The sequence below is a fragment of the Strix uralensis genome, chromosome 9, assembly GCF_047716275.1.
Source record: "Strix uralensis isolate ZFMK-TIS-50842 chromosome 9, bStrUra1, whole genome shotgun sequence".
In the NCBI taxonomy this organism is placed as follows: Eukaryota; Metazoa; Chordata; class Aves; order Strigiformes; family Strigidae; genus Strix; species Strix uralensis.
In genome coordinates, this window is record NC_133980.1 from 24470696 (window position 1) to 24486493 (window position 15798).

Genomic DNA, 15798 nt, shown 5'->3' on the forward strand with positions numbered 1-15798 from the left:
ATCTGCCTTTGCCACTGTGATTGTGCATTACTACCAACTAAAACCCAAGAGGTTTATAGCTTATTAAAACACCTTTCTTTCTTTTTCTGCAGTGGTTTCACTTTTTTTTTTTTTTTTTTTTTTAATATTGGAATAATCCCTCTTTCTTTGTCACAGCTATAGCTGCATAAAAACTGATCCAATGAGAGGGCAAGGGACAAACACTCTCCCCCCCCTCCCCCTTTACCTCTGGCTGTACTTGGTTTGGGTTTTCTGGGAAAATGAAAGACAATATTTGCAGGGGAAAGCTATAATTTTACTCAAATTTGCATAACGTGGAGAATTATCAGTGGCAACCTAGATCATTACATCAGGATCTGGACTGCTGTGGTTGTCTGAATCAGGGCTAATTTTCATGTGTCTGAATCCTTTCCATTAGCAGAAAGTCCCTCCATTCCACTCACACAAAAAGGAAGTGTGAAAGCCTGCTATGGAGTCCCAGTTGAACTTGAACATAGCAAGTATAAAATGTGTGCTGCATGTGTTTTGCACTAACGTGTTATGCATGTGAGTTGAATTTCAGCTTCTTCACTGGCTTCAGATTTGGACTTGGCTAGCTTGGGAGATGCTTCCTTAAATTCCTTGCTGACAAAGTAGTAACAAATAGCATCCAGGCAGCAGTTTGTGTTTGCGAGGACCGAGGCGAGGTGAACAAAATTATTAACCCTCTGTATTGCAGAGCAGTTGGAGCTGGTGGAGTCCATTATAAAGCGAAGGAGATGCCCAAGGTAAAGAGGTAAAAAGCATACGATGAACACAGCCATGTTTGCAGACACAATGTAGACGGCCTTCCTGATTAACTTTTCCTTGTGACAGCTTTCATTCTTCTTTCTCATGAGTTCTGCAATGACTTGTATGGAGCAATAACTCAAGATGATCAGTGGCATGAAAAACCCTACAATAATAGCACACAGTGTGATCACTGAGGGCTTAACGGAAGATTTTTCAAAGCAAAGTTCATCTTGTCCTCGGTCCTCTAACTTTTTAATGATGGACATCATGCAGATGATAACTATCCAGAGAAATCCAGAGGCAAAAGCTGCCTTCAGCGGCGACCTCAGCACCTTGGCTTTCAACGGGTACTTGATTGCAAGGTACCTATCAGCTGCTACGACAGTGATGATACCGATGCTCATTAAGCGGTTTATGAAATAGCCACCTTCCAGAGCCAGGCACCATCTACCTACCTTCAGCTGGTGGAACTGGGATAAAGTTTTAAAAGGCAAAGTAAAGAGCAGCAAGCAGTCAGCCACAGCCAGGTTGACCATGTAAACTCTGGTTTCTGTCCATTTGCCGAGTTTGCAGCAGAACACCCACAGCGCCAACACGTTCAGCAAAATGCCCAAAACCAAAACCGGGATGTAAACACACAGCTGGACAAGCGGAAAGCTTTCATAGGCTGTGATATTGCAGCTGCTGAGGTTCATTTTTGGGGTATTAAGAGGCACGGTTCCTGCAAAAGCAGATTAAACCTTTGAGAAGCTGGACTCTTGACTGAATTGGTGATTAATTCAGATAGTTTAGGACTTTACAAACAGTGAAAACCAGATCATGGAGATCACTCTGCAGAGCAGAGCTGGCTGTAGGGTACTTAGTGAGAAAGGGAGGGAGTGGGACATGAGCCTGATGAGTTGTGAAGGAGAGAAAAGCACAGGTTCTCACTGAGTCCCATGTGGGAAGATGTCTTGTGGAGGGCTGCAGGGGAAAGTGCTTGGGCCTCTGTTTAGCCCAGACTCAGATCAGGCAGCACCAGATATCCTGCAGCTAGGAGTTATATGAGCTGTTACAACCATCTCTTAATGGAAAGGGGTGCCTAAACCCAGCTCTCATCCCTTCCTTATAGTGGTGCTCAGGAGAAGCCAGCCAGCATCCTCACAGCTCAAAATGTTCCGGGAGATGTGCAGCAAATGGACAGCTGTCCTCTCCTTCAGTCCTGAGCTGTCTCTGCATCACTTCTCATTAGTGATAAGAGCAATGAGTACATCTCTCATTAGTTTTAGCTGCCATTGAATCCTGTACTCAGTGGTAGCATTTAGTGGTGTGCAGCAAGAATCGGAGTCCTGGGGTCTGCTTATGCTGCCTTTCAAGGATCGTGAAAGCTGGTCTTTGTCTCAGAAGTATTAGAGCAATCTGCCACAATTCCAGGACAAAAAACCCCACCAATGTCATAGCATGATCAGCAGCCATGTGAAACTGAGAGATGAGCTCTATCTGGTCTAGTAGGTGGTTTTATCACCCTAGATCTAAGGGCAATACTGCTGTTTGCCCTCCTGCTTTGGAGGAGTTAATGCAGGAGTATATTCCAGGTGCAGCTGTTCATTGTCAGAAAAGACCAGGGAGGTCTGAGATGTCTTTGGATTTTCCCTGCAAGGGGAACATGGCTCCATGGGTGCAGGTTCCTGTGGCTCGAAAGCACCCCGAGCAACCCAAATCATAAGGCAGTGCTGCGGCATCTGCAGCTCTTGGCTAACTTTGAAAGTCATGCTGCTGAGGAATCATGCCAGGAGACCTCTTCAGAGGTGAGGAAATGTGCTACAGCCAATACCTGCAGCAGCTCTGTGCTTTGGACATGAGGAATGATGTAAGGGTAGATCATAACAGACAATGGGGACATCTAGCAAAGGCTGGGACAGCCCTTAAGCATCCAAAACATGTCTAATGTGGCCAGTATCAAAATGAGCCTTTGAAATACACAGGCTCCAGCCCTCTCTCAGTTTCTCCACCACCATTTTGGTGTCCTTCCATGGCTGGGGAAAGGCAGTGCCTTGCAGAGCTCAAATAACCAGGTCAGCAAATAGCCAGGAGGAATTACCTGCTTGCTCGCTGTCCTTGGAGAGAGTGAATGTTCCTCCAGACCAGCTGCGGTGTGATGTGCAGGCACGATGAGCGCTCCGAGCAGTGTTCCTGGCACATGACCAGCAAGGTGTCCTGCGATGACCATTTGCCAGTGGCTGTGACAACAGCAACGCTGGTGGAGGAACCACCTCTGCCCCTCCTCAACGCATTTTGCCGGGTTTGAGCTTCCTCTTCACCGCTGGCATGGCTTGTAACACCCCCTGTTGACTGAGGAGCCTGCAATAGCCCTGCAGCCCGATGAAATGCTCATCTGCCATGTGGCCCTGCAGCAGTTCCTCCAGTGATGGAATGACTTTGGGTTTTTCCTTTGATTTACTTCCCGGTGCCTGCTGTCTCAGTGGGCAATGACCGCTGACCTTCCTCTCCCAACAGGCTGTGTGTGTTTCTTGGAGGGTACCCATTTCCCTGGAGGGTCCTGAGGTCTTCGCTCTGCCACTTCTGCTGGGGCTGGAGCAGGGACTGTCACCTGCTGTCACACTGCTGAGCCCCAGGACAGAGCAGCCCCAGCAGGCCCCCAGTCCCATTCACAGAGCTGTTGGAGAAGGGGAGGGCTGTGGTTTGCAGACAGTTTTGTGATTATTATAGCTGGGTTTCACTCTGAATCATGGTATTTCTTTCGTCTTCCACAGTTCTCATCAGCCAGCAATTCTGAGAAAGCGTGGCATCGTGACCCTATGACCTGATAACTTTGTGACTTCTCTGTGGTTGCAGGTGCCTGCTGGCCAGGGGCTCCTCCTTGGCTGTCCATTGCAACCCATTTACAGGAAGAGTTCAGACAAATTGATCAACAAGCTCGAAGGTCCCACTGTTAGTACCTTGAATTGCTGTCTTGGGCAAACACATTTCCCCTTCCCACTTTTCAGGTCATCTTAGAGCATCTTCAGGAGTATTTCTGCCTTGTCTGTCTGCACATTTATAAACCAGCTTTTGAGATTAATTCCTTGCCAGTGTATAGTCAATATAAAGCTTAGCTTAAATACTTCTCCTGAGTTTCCGCGGACTGTGCTTGCCTTTCTTGGCTGCTTCTTGGTGGATGCTTATAAGTAGTTGCTGACCTGTTAGTACACCCAGCTTCTTGATCCCCAACCATCATAATTTTCATGTTGTGGTTCTTGTTAGTACTTTAGTTTTCAAAGTCATTCAGATATTGGGTTGTGATAATTTCACCACTGTACAGAAAACACTTCACTTTGTGTCATCCTCAGGTGTTGTCCACACGCTCCTATTGTCTATATCAAAGCAATCACTACTGGTATTAACCATGAGCAGTCAAAATCAAGCCTGGAGGGATCTCAGCTCATAGCATCTCTCCAGTGTGATGCTTCCCATCCACAGCTTGGTGCTGTGGTTGCCAGATGAGGGCAGCTATGTCTCCCGTCAGCCTGGTGAGGATTCAAAGGAGGGACAAATGGTGTCACCAGGCACAAAGCAGCTGGCTGTGATCAGCAGGTTCACCAGGGTATGTCAGAGCAACTCCACCAGCTACCAGTAGGCAAAGCTACGATGAAGTGTTATCTGTGGAGAACTTACATGTCTCCTGATGTGGTGGTCCCTGTCTGATTCCTGGACACTGCTTGGCTCAGGATCCTCATGCTTCTCTTGTCTCCACCTCAGCTCCTCATCAGCCACCCTCTAGGCTCTTGCAGATGCTAATGACCCCATTCTTCCATCCACTTGCAGGTTTTATCACTTCTGCCATGGACCAATGATGCTCACTTGGTATTTTCCCCTGCCTCTGCAGTTCTCAGCCTGTCTCAGCCCCATGAGTGCTGTCACCATGTGGTGCAGTGCAGGTGACACCAGTGCTGCTTTCTGACTTCCTTGCTGGCAGCTCTCTGGCAGGGTAGTCCAGGGGCCTACAGCGCCGCTGAGTACCAGTGCCTGTACAAAGTGCATTACTGCTCACAGCGTGCTCCAAAGGACCTTTTACTGACACCAGTGTCTACTACACCTTGGCTGGAAAAGTGATTTTCTCAGTGAAAGGAGCCAGTGAGGCAAAATACTCCTGTAAGGTGAAGCGCCACTTAACTTTTGCATTTCTATTTGTTTTGTCCCATTTAATGTTATTCAAAAGTGTTGTGAAACTACACATTTTTCAGATCTGAGCATAGCAGAACTGTTACTGGCCAGACTCTTCACTTTGTTCCCCCATCCTAGAGAAGGGGCTGTGTTTGGAGGCTTCTGTCCCCTGATCCTATTTTGGCTGACTTATTAAAAACCTTTGGTGCTGGTGTGAGATTTCATGTACTAATTCCTTTAAAATTCTGGACTTCTTGGGTTCCTTGTCCTTACTGAAAGCTGTGGCAAAGTAATTAGGTAGTTTTCTGGAATACCTGGACAATTTTGTTGTTTTTATCAACAGCAGTACAGGGTGATCTCACTTCTTTTCTTGTGATTTGTAGGTAGATTTTCCTATCTAAGGGAATAATTTGCTAAGAACTGTTTGATCTTTACACTTGTTGATCTCTAAGACTTCTGTTCTGCACAATCAATCAATTTTCCTTCCCTTGTAAACTCTGCCTGATGTCCTGTTTCCCAGCCAAAGAAATCCTTCTCATGAACTTTTCCTGTGCTCCTGGTACAGATTGCTAATAGACAGGACAGCTCAGGTTTGATGGGCTCCTGCCTCCTTTTCCTGCCAGGGAAGATCTTGGTCTTCTCTGCTTCCCAGAGACTGTGCCCTGCTGGCTACAGCTGCTGGCACATCAGAGTGAGACAGGGTGTCTGGCAAGGTGTACCGGTACCCCCCTCCACATGTGCGAGGGGCACAGGGACACCATGCTACCCTGGGACATTCGAGTTCTGCAATGCCTCTGCCCCATGTGTTTTTTGTCCTGGCTTTCTCACGGGAAGATGTGATGTTGCAACAGCAAAACTTGACCAAAGCAGAACTACGGGGTCGGGAGCAGAACATGTCAGTCTTATTTTTAGCATGGAAAACCTGTGAAATGGCAGTGTTAGGCTAACTGCATCAACTTCACACAATGACCAACCCTGTCTGTTGAGCCTGTTTCCCTTTTCCCCATCATTAGCACCACACAGGAGCTGAGCCACGGCAGATTACGCACTGGCAGGGCTCTCTGTACTATAGCCCTCTCCGTACTCCAGCAGCATCACTGCTGAAGGGATTGGCCATGTATCTCTGTGCAAACATACTGGGGAGGGCATGGCAAAGCCTGTGCTCCCCAGCTGCCTGCTGCTGCTTTGGTGCCTGTAGAGTTCCCTGGAGACTGCTGGGCAGTGCTCACGATTGAAACAACTGCACTGTACTGAGAAACCAAAAACACAGAGGTACCTCCAAAACCTGAAAGCAGCACCCGACTCACTAAAATGCAGAACTCCCCAATATGCGTCCTTCATCTCCTGGGAGAGGAGTGCTGCTGAAGCCCAAACCTCTGGTGAGAACTCAGCTTTCAGGCCTGCCCAAATGCCACTAAACAGCAAAATACTGTCTTATGCCAGCCCCTGCCTTCCCTGCTTAGAAGGGCCAAAAATGCTAAATCTGTTGGCTATTCACTTAGAAGAAAGATTCTGGATTACTTTGTAGGCATTTCCTTGCCTTTTTTTTTTTTTTTTCTCAAGCCTAAATTTTGACTGCAGCATCAATTTGCTCATTTAAAGTTTAAGCCATTGTTAGCATCTTTTAAGGGATAGAGAGATTATATCTTGCTGAAATGTTAGCTGAATGCAGTGGCCCAGCCCTGCTAGTTGGAGCTGTCAGACTGTGGCTGCTGCTCCCTGCTATCATTAGTCAGACTCTTGTGCTAGGAAATGGGAAAAATTTGTGGATAACCATGCTGCTGTCCTCATGGATTGCTATTCCAGTGCTGTGTGATGGCTGGTAGTTTGTTGTGGCCCAGGTGCTGATAAATCATCTATTCCGTTACTGGGAGCACTCATGGAGCTGAGGTTTTGTTCAAACTGAAGAAAGGTGTCAGAAACGCATCATAAACATCATTATGACTTGACATGTAAACCAGATAATAATTTTTGTCCAAGTAGTGCATACTACTTCAGAAAGTTCCTCACTCATCTTTGGGTTGCACTATCCTGTTGTAAGGCAGATCTTATATCATGGTAACTAAGTCTCCTCTCACAATCTCCAGTATAGGTTTAGTGTTAATAATAGAGGACTCTGATGTACAATGGTAATAAATGAATATTTATTTATAGATATATTACTATGAGATAGAGTTATTTTCACTTGCAAAAGAATGTTTCCTTTTTTGTTTTCATAGCATTCAGTACAAACAACAAAAACTATTACTAAATGATGACAGGGATATTGTGAAGTCAACAAGCTTCCATTTTAAGAAAAAGGAACACAATTTTTAAAATTTAGAACATGAATGGCAGGAAACCTCAGTTTGCTTCCTACAAGAAAAAGACATTCACTTCATAAAGCTCCATATGCAGTAAGCTTGGCTACGTATAGGAACGCCAACTATAAATTCTTTAGTGCACCTGTTGTACTGGTTTTGGCACCAACAGGGAGTAAGCTAGTGACTGTGTGGTGCTTGGCTGCTGCTGGCTGGGGTGAAACCACAGCAGCTGTTTGGTTTAATAGAGTGCCTTGTCTGTGGTCCTTTCTTGATTTAAAAACGATAGGTTTGGGCAAGAAGAAAATGCTCTGAAATTCCTTGGTTACAAAACAGTAGCAAATGGCATTGTAATGGCAGTTAGTATTTGCTATACTATGAGACCTATAAATGAGACCACTCGCACAAAAGCGTTATTGTTTTGTATTTCAGAATAGACAACCTAATTGGACCCCATTGTAAATTGGACAACGTGCCCCATGTTAACAGGGAGAAAACATCAACATGACTGAGTTTGCAGAAAAGGTGAGAAAGAGTAAGTTTTCTTCCTGGATTAACAGCAGTATAACAGGTTGATATGAATCAACTTTCATCTTTTTTCAAGATAATAAAAATTTTCATAATAATCTGTTTGGAACAGGCCTTCATTATAACCAATGAGATGCGACATCTCAGAAGGGGATCCCAGAGCCAAAAGTGGTTTTGAAGGCCCTCTGCGCTGTTTCTGAAAACAGAAGTCTTCTTCCTTGCTGAACACCTGGACATGTAAGTCATGCTTGGCACACCATAAAGGAGAATGGGCTAACAGGGGACCCTAAGCCTCTTGTTCTCTGAGGATAGTTAATTGCAGTGTATTTGTTGACAGCTACAAGGGTGACTACACTCATGCATTTCCTTAAGCAACAGATGCATTGTAAGATTAGGCACTATTTGTCTCTTGTACCTTTTTCCGTCTTTGAAAAGAGACTTTAAAAGGCAGAATGAGGGCCAAACAGTGTGCAGTGATTAAGTTAGTCACATACACAGACTTTTTCTCTGCTTGCAGTGAAATACCAGTAATGCCAGAGCATTAAATAATACATCAGAGAAGAAAATGGGGACATAAATGATCAGCTGAATGACCTGAGTAGCTTCATCCATTTTTATGCTGCAGTTTCTCACTGCAGCTTCCATCATGCTGGCACCTCTGCCAGAGTATTGACACAAAGCAAGTAGATCTAATGTCTGGATGGCGAGTGCTTTCTGTGATGGGAATAGTTGTTTCCTATGTTGATTGGCCAATGTCTAGACACTGGTTTCAGCAAGTGGTCTGCAGACACTAGAAAGTGACAGGCCCCTTGTAGAGGAACTATTTGCAAGTTGTCACTAAGAAAGTTAGTTTCCTGTAGGTTTACATGAGCAGAATATGGGTTTGCATTCCCTGGAGGAATTTTTTAGGGGTTTACAAGTCAGAAGACATTGAAAGTCAGGGACCATGAAGCCAACTGAGATACAGCTATCACATGCATTTCAAAAACTCTATAATATTTTCCACACTGACTTTAAGTTATTGAAGTGACTATGTGGTAAAATGTTAGATGAAATTTCCATGCAGGTAGAATGACTATGCAGTAGTCACACCTTGGCACTTGCTCCCCTCTCAGCCCAGGCTTCCCTATGGGTCACTTCCTTCCAGTGCCCCAAGACCTCCCTTTGTGGCTTAACTGTTTTGAGCTGCCTCGTTGTCCTGTTGTCACTTCCCTGTGGACTGGAATGATACATGGTGCACACTCAGCAAGCACAGATATTATAGAGGAATTTGTTACCTGGAAAGCCAGACATTAAAACTGATGCGTGGTGTGGGATCCAGCTAGCATAGATGCTCTCTGTATAATGCATGGAAAGAGTTAAATGTCTCAAAATGAGGTGCAGAAGAGCTGTTGAACACCCACTGTGCGCTGTCCAAGCAGCTGAAAAAGAACCCAAATCCAAAGCAATGCTTCATCACACAGGGCAATGCCGAGAAGCCCTCAGCAGTGAGTCTGCCCTATCTCTGCAGAAGGGCCTTACACACCCCACTCTCACCAAACCTCCTCTGAAAATTGTTCATGGATGGCGAGGGAGGGATCAAGGCTGCATCTGCTCCATGTTGCTCACTGCTGTTTTCTGGACATCAACACTCCTGCAGCATGAGGATGTGACGACTTGGGCAGATGCAATCACCTCTCATCAGACATGACACCCCTTGGCAGTTTGATCCCATTAAAGTACAGCAACAAACCTGTTACCTGAGGTTACGGTCGTCGCTTGGGTGAGATCAGGTCTTCACAGCTTTATTCTTGATACGCACGATGCAAAGGGTCTGTTCTGTGGTCCACAATGCTTTACATAGCTCAGTTTTTCCATGCAGTAATGGCTTATTTATAGCCACAGGGATTTTAGTCTCACAAATGCCAGGGCATTGCCATAAGCTAATACAAGTGTCATATGGCAGGAATGGGCCAATAGTCTTAGGCCACTGTCTGACTCCTGCAGTTTACTCCCTGCGCAGCAATAGCTGCATCCTGGTGATAGCTGCAAGCTTTGAAATTATATAGGCTGGCAGGAAACTACCACTCTACAGGCAAATTCTTTGATGTGAGCAACACAGATGTATTAGGTTTGGCATTGTAGGACAGAGGCTTTTTCTTGTTTTTAAGTCACCATATGTATTACAGTACTAGAGGTTGATTTGTGTATTGCTGTAAGGGTGCTCAGTTTCCTATGTTAAGCTGCAATGCAAGTGCATTGGCAGAAACAATGGCCTTCTAATCTATTTTCCATACCACGTGGCTCTCCCTCTTGTCCAGGAGATGCCTGAAGCTGTGATACAAGGATCCAAGACAACAGTCAGAGTTGGAGTCAAGTCATTGAGGGCAGAAGGACAAAATTCAAGTTAATATCAGACCCCTTGGAGGGGGTTGCCTCTTTTTTGCAGGTATGCCTATACCCACAATGATTGCAAATACTGTAAGTGGTCCCATTTCCCCTTGCCTCGAAACTTCAGCAGCACTGTGGCTCTTAATACCTATAGTGCACTAGACCTTGTCTGTGTCACAACTTGATCTGTGGGTGGCTGTGACTCTTGGCTTTGGTTCATCTTGGATCTCATTGATATACAAGTGGGGAACAGAGAAGGAAATTCCTGAAATTCCTTGGCTGCAAAGTAATAGCAAAATGCATCCAAACAGCAGTTAGAATTTGCTAAGCATGCACAGATTTGAATAGAGGCTCTAACTGCTGAGAGCAGAGGACAAGCTCCAGCAACATCCACTGCAAACCGCAAGAGCAGTGTGATGTGTAAAGGTGAAAAACATACGGTGAACACACACAAATTCACGGAAACAATGTGGATTGCTTTCTGGATTAACTTTGTCTCATGAGGGCTTGTGGTCATCTTCTTTTTGAGACATTTGATGACTTGTACTGAGCAAAAAATCACAATCCCTAAGGGAATAAAATACCCAAAGATAATGGAGAATAACAATGAATAACTAGGTTGAATGGATTGTTTCTGAAAGCAGAATTGTTCTTTTCTTTCTTGAAATTTTAGACGCAAGTAGGAATAAATCATTACCATTATCCATAGAAACCCACAAATAGAAGCCGATTTCAGTGGGGATCGAAGAATCTTTGCTTTTAGAGGGAACTTGATTGCAATGTATCGATCAATTGCAATCAGGGTGATGATAAGGATGCTCATAGGCATGTTTGTAAAATAGATGTTCCGTATGGTGAAACACAGCTTGTCTGTGGGATGGTCATACTTGGTAAAATATATCAGGAATGGCAGGGCGAAGAGCAGGAAACTGTCTGCGACCATGAGGTTGATCATGTACACCCTGGTCTCGGTCCACCTCTTGATTTTGCAGCAGAAGACCCAGAAGGCTATTGTGTTCAGTGGGATCCCCAAACAGAACACTGGGATGTAGACGATCAGTTGAAATATCACAATGCTATTCTGCAGCGTGCTGTCATCTTTGGTGCAGTTCTCCATGTTGGGCCGTCTCTGCAAGAAAAGGGTCCAGGCATGAGACCGAGCTCAGGGACAGGTCCTCTGGGCTGGGTCCTGCTGCAGTGCTGCTGCTCTCCTGGCTCTGCGGCTCCTTGCACCCCTGCACTGCATATGTAGGCAGCCCCTGGAGGGGCTCGGGTGTCCCATCACCACCGTCTGTCCCTCAGACATCAAGGTAACACTGTCACTCACCACCAGCTAACATAAAAACACAGAGGCAACTCTCTCTTACAGCTATTACAGGGTTAAGTCTGTCTTGCCCTCCATTCAGGCCTGGTTTGCACAGTTTGGGTAATAGCAAAGGGTCTACAAAGTAGAATGATAATTTTTGTGGTCACTTTGCTGCTGCTCTGGTTATCAGAGAACTACTGGCTTTAGGGCAGCACAAAGCAGAGCAGGGTAGTATTCCCCCTTTGCCCCCCTGCTTTGCTGCTGAAGTCACCCCATGGGTTTGCTTTGGGTCTTGCCAGGTCTGTGAACCTCCACAGGACTTGAGCCCTTCCAGCCGTAAGGTAGCTCAGGTGGCTTTGCTCCTGGGGGCTGTGGGAACGCTGCTGCAGCCTGGTGGGTAGGTGTCTGATGTGGGCAGGTTTCCCTCAAGCACAAACCCACTCCTCTCACTGAGGATGCTGGGAAGGAATAGCTCAGCAGGGGTACCACCAGCTCTAGCAGGTAGCAGGTCTCCAGAGAGAGAAAGGAAAGTTAGTACCTGTGTCTGATCTCAGCCTTCAAAGACAGGGAGCCAAAATGTTGCTAGAGCAGAAAACACGAATCCAAGAACTTAGACTATCTCCTGGTATTCCTTTAAATATCTCAGGGCATCTGCTACCAGCAAAGAGGCTGTGGAGGATGAATCAGACAGTCTACAGCTCATAAAGGAAGTGTTTACAGTGAGGCAGAAAAGGAAAATGCCCAGATTCCTACAATCTCTTATAAATACATTGCCTTATAAGTCAGCAGCTTCTAAGCATCAACATTTACACTGTAGTGAAAATGTCCAATTGCATAAACTAAGTGAACTGTTTTTAGTGTCCGAGACTGGGAGACAGATCTGGCAACCACAGAGGAAAGCGCAGCACCTGCCCTAGCACCAGAACTGGTATGGCATCACTGAACCACAGGCATACAGTCATTTTTAGGGTGGAATTTATGGAGGCACTAACACACAGCTGGTGTCCTGGCTCTCTTGGGCTTTCAGCTTCACAGGTCCTTGGCTGCACTGTGGTACCACCTACCCTGCAACCATTCCCTGTCAGCCGACCGTGGTCATCCTGCAGTGAGAAGCCACTCTCTGCATGCCCTGAGGAGCAGCTGAGCCCTCCGGGCTGGACTGGGCATCCCGGCCCCATCAAATCCCCCATGTAAGCACAGAGCCGGGGGTGGTTTCCAGGGTGCCATGCCGCAGTGTGCCTGGAGCTGGGTGTCTCCACACTCATGGAAGAGGCATGGTAAGAAGCACTGGTGTGAAACCACAGCAAGGGATGAAGACCCCCCTGAATGACACATATGACTGCAAAACAGTGAGGTATAACAGCTGTGAAAGCAGAAGGAAACTGAGGCATCTGTGTAGAGCTGCGGATCAACCCGTATGTTAACAAGCAGGCAGCCCTCACTAGCTCTTCAGTTAAGAGGTGAGAAAGCACACCCTGAAGTACAAAGCAGAGCACACAGCCACACACTGCTGTGGGAAGAATTAAAAGACATTACCTGCTTCTTGTGGGGCCGTCAGGTGAGTTTAGTCCCCAGAAAGGTTGCAGTGTAGATGTGGGTGTCCTTCCAGGGGAGGAGATCTGCCAGGGCCGTGGGTGCTGCTATGGGGTGCTGCTCTGTGGAGGCACAAGCCGTCTGGGAGCCTGCTGTTGACAGCTCAGGAGCGCTGAAACACAGCAATGAACTCTTGTTCCCCAAAAGTGCTTCATTTATCACCTACTTTTTGGGAAGGTCGAGTCTCTGGTGCCCTCTGTCGTTCTTCTCACATCAGCTCGATGCTTCACCATCATTTTTTCCACACCGTCTGTGCTCCCCCCCGTCACCTCACACAAACTAGCAATTAAAATTTAATATTTTCAGTTGTGGGAAGACAAATAATTTCTGAAATAAAACCCATAATAGTTGCAAATTGCGTTTCTGGCACTGAAAGGTCCCCCAGGGAGCACAGCAGCCCATGCAGGCTCTGGCGCGGTTGCAGAGCATGCCCCAGGCAGGCAGCAGTGTGGGGGCCGGTATTTTTTCCAAGGGGGCACGTCAGTGCTCATGCACCCTGTGACAGTGAGCTCAGGGCGAGGGGACCCAGCATGCTTCTCTTCGGTGTCTTTACAAGAGAGGTGCCAGATGTTATGGGCCTGCTCATCCTCTGTGAAGCAGCCAGGTGTCTAACACTGCGCATCAGCGTCACTGGAAATCTTAAGCTGGTAATGACAGTCACTGCCAACTGGGCGTGGGCGAGAGATACTGGTGCGGCAGTGAGCATGCCATAGGTGACAGGACCTCTAGAAACATGTTTAAGAACATGCCCCAGTGGTATTTTGTAGTCATTTTGATGGCTTTTGCTGTCTGTTGGCTGCAGCAGTTGCAGCCCCATCAATGTGAGCCAGCTGATGGGAGCCAGACTGACTCCCTCAGGATTTGTCCCATTAATTCATGTCTCCTGAGCTCACAGTCCCAAAGGTGACACAGCAGATTGAGCAGCAGCCGTGGGCTCCCTGAAGACAGATGTAGGTCACAGGGGAAACTGTGTAAGTGGGCAGGGAAGACTCTTTCACACTGTCTCCTGGAACACTCAGGTAGCATTGCCTGGGCAGAGCTCAGAGGCCATTTTGGAGACTTTTCAGTATTTAGAAAGCAAAAAGCCCAGTCCTAGGGAGCATTTGAATAAGATGTAGGGGGTCAACCCACTCCCCATCTCCCCTGAGTTTTGTAGGCTTCTGACTCATGGACAAATGAAACGTTAGGGGTGTCAATGTAGGCAGGTTGTGGAAACCTGGACCCAGCTGTGTCCAGATGTGGGGTTCAGCTGGGGGGTGATACTCTGACCCTGAGCTGTGACTGGGAGGGTGAACATGGGGGCCAGTCTGATGCCACAAGATAAACCCAGGGAATAGCAGTGCATGGGTGGCAAAGGTTTAGACAGACTTAAAAGGACTTCCCCATTGAGTGGGAGCATCAGCCCCATGGGGATGGCTGCTCTAAGGAGGTGTGTCTGTGCCAGGGCTCAGCAGGGCAGCAGGAGGGGAGCCGGCAGGAGGATTCAGCTCCTGGACTTTGTGCCTTTATGGCACTGGACAACTCTTGCTTTCATCCTAAAAATGTTCCTTTGCATCTGTCTGACCCATTGACTTGAAGGGGAAGGGCAGTGAGCAGAGTCTAGGCTGTTTTGTAGGGCCATCTACTTAGTAGTATACTGGTACCACCCGAACACCCTCAGCCCACCAAAGGAATATGATAAAAATAAATGGTATTATTTTAATAATGCAAACAACCTGAAATACATAATGAGGTAAAACATGATGTATTCTTTTGTACGTGTTGACAATAAGGATCGATTGACTTTAGCTGCAAAATTAACTAAAACAGGGAAACATACATGGGTCACCTCTCTTCCTGCAAGAGTAACAAGCAGGCGCTGGAGGGTGGAATGGAGACATGTTACTGACCAGCAACTACATACACGCTTTTACACAGCTCTCTGAAATAACTTGTTTAATAGAAACATATAGTATAAATCATAATTAACTTCGTAATGCTAAACCTCCCTAGAGAGAAAGCACAATAGTTATCCCAATAATGTTGAAGCTGTTTCTTCTCTTGATGTTACAGAGTTGTGGGGTTTTTTTGGGTTTGGTGTTTTTCATCCCCCCTGCCCCTCACCTTCCTTTAGCAAGTGTGTGTCTGCAAGGAGTGGATTTGATCTGTTTTTTCAGTGCTGGATTTGGGCAGTGGAAGGGCTTCATGGAACTCCTTGGTCACAAAGTAGTAGCAGATGCTATCCAGGCAGCAGTTGGACGTGGCAATACACCTTGTCACAGTGGAGAAGTTCTTCATAACCTGGAGCAGGAAACAGGTAACTCCGATGCTCTCCATTATGAACCTGGCAAGTAGCCCAAGGTAGGCTGGCAGAAAGCATATTAGAAATACAATCAGATTTGCATAAATAATGTGAACAGCTTTCTGGATTAATTTCTTCTCTGGTGAATTTGTGTTCAGACGTCTCTTAAGGTTTCTAATTACTTCTGTGGAGCAAAAACTCAAGATTGCTAATGGAACAGTAAAAATGAAGAAAATGGAAAATAGGCTCAGAGTAGCGGGCGCAGTGGTATCCTTCTGAAAGCAGAGAGCAGCGTGTCTCTGCCAAAACTGTAAGATGGTAGCGATTATCACGGAGACCCACAGAAGCCCACAGAGAAGGGCAGCCTTTAAAGGAGACCTGAAGGTCCTGGCTTTCAAGGGGTGCTTTATGGCAATGTATCGATCAATGGAGATAAATGAAATTATGTAGATGCTCACTACCATGTTGATAAAATACATTGCCTCTACAAACTGACAGAGTTCATC

General features: G+C 46.4%; 3 protein-coding genes across 3 annotated transcripts; all 3 read right to left on the minus strand.

The window, feature by feature from the left end:
• Positions 1-273: 273 nt before the first annotated feature.
• On the minus strand, positions 274-2917 carry LOC141947296 (G-protein coupled receptor 35-like). The gene is made up of 2 exons (XM_074878258.1): positions 2852-2917; positions 274-1492 (listed from the first exon to the last, which is right to left on the minus strand). The coding sequence occupies exon 2, from the start codon at positions 1464-1466 to the stop codon at positions 531-533; it is 936 nt and encodes a 311-aa protein (XP_074734359.1). The 5' UTR covers positions 1467-1492; positions 2852-2917; the 3' UTR covers positions 274-530.
• A 4119-nt stretch (positions 2918-7036) lies between these two features.
• On the minus strand, positions 7037-13194 carry LOC141947082 (G-protein coupled receptor 35-like). Its single transcript, XM_074877768.1, has 2 exons — positions 12955-13194; positions 7037-11241 (listed from the first exon to the last, which is right to left on the minus strand). Exon 2 carries the CDS (start codon positions 11227-11229, stop codon positions 10261-10263), a length of 969 nt encoding a protein of 322 aa, XP_074733869.1. The 5' UTR covers positions 11230-11241; positions 12955-13194; the 3' UTR covers positions 7037-10260.
• Positions 13195-15120: 1926 nt separating this feature from the next.
• LOC141946951 (G-protein coupled receptor 35-like) lies at positions 15121-15789 on the minus strand (the record flags this gene model as incomplete). The annotated part of the gene is made up of 1 exon (XM_074877420.1): positions 15121-15789. A coding segment is annotated over one exon (669 nt), but the record flags the coding sequence as incomplete, so codon positions are not given.
• Positions 15790-15798: the final 9 nt, after the last annotated feature.

Bases quoted from the DNA above. Each gene is read 5' to 3' on its own strand.
- LOC141947296 (XM_074878258.1), bottom strand. From the start codon at position 1,466: ATGAACCTCAGCAGCTGCAATATCACAGCCTATGAAAGCTTTCCGCTT.
- LOC141947082 (XM_074877768.1), bottom strand. From the start codon at position 11,229: ATGGAGAACTGCACCAAAGATGACAGCACGCTGCAGAATAGCATTGTG.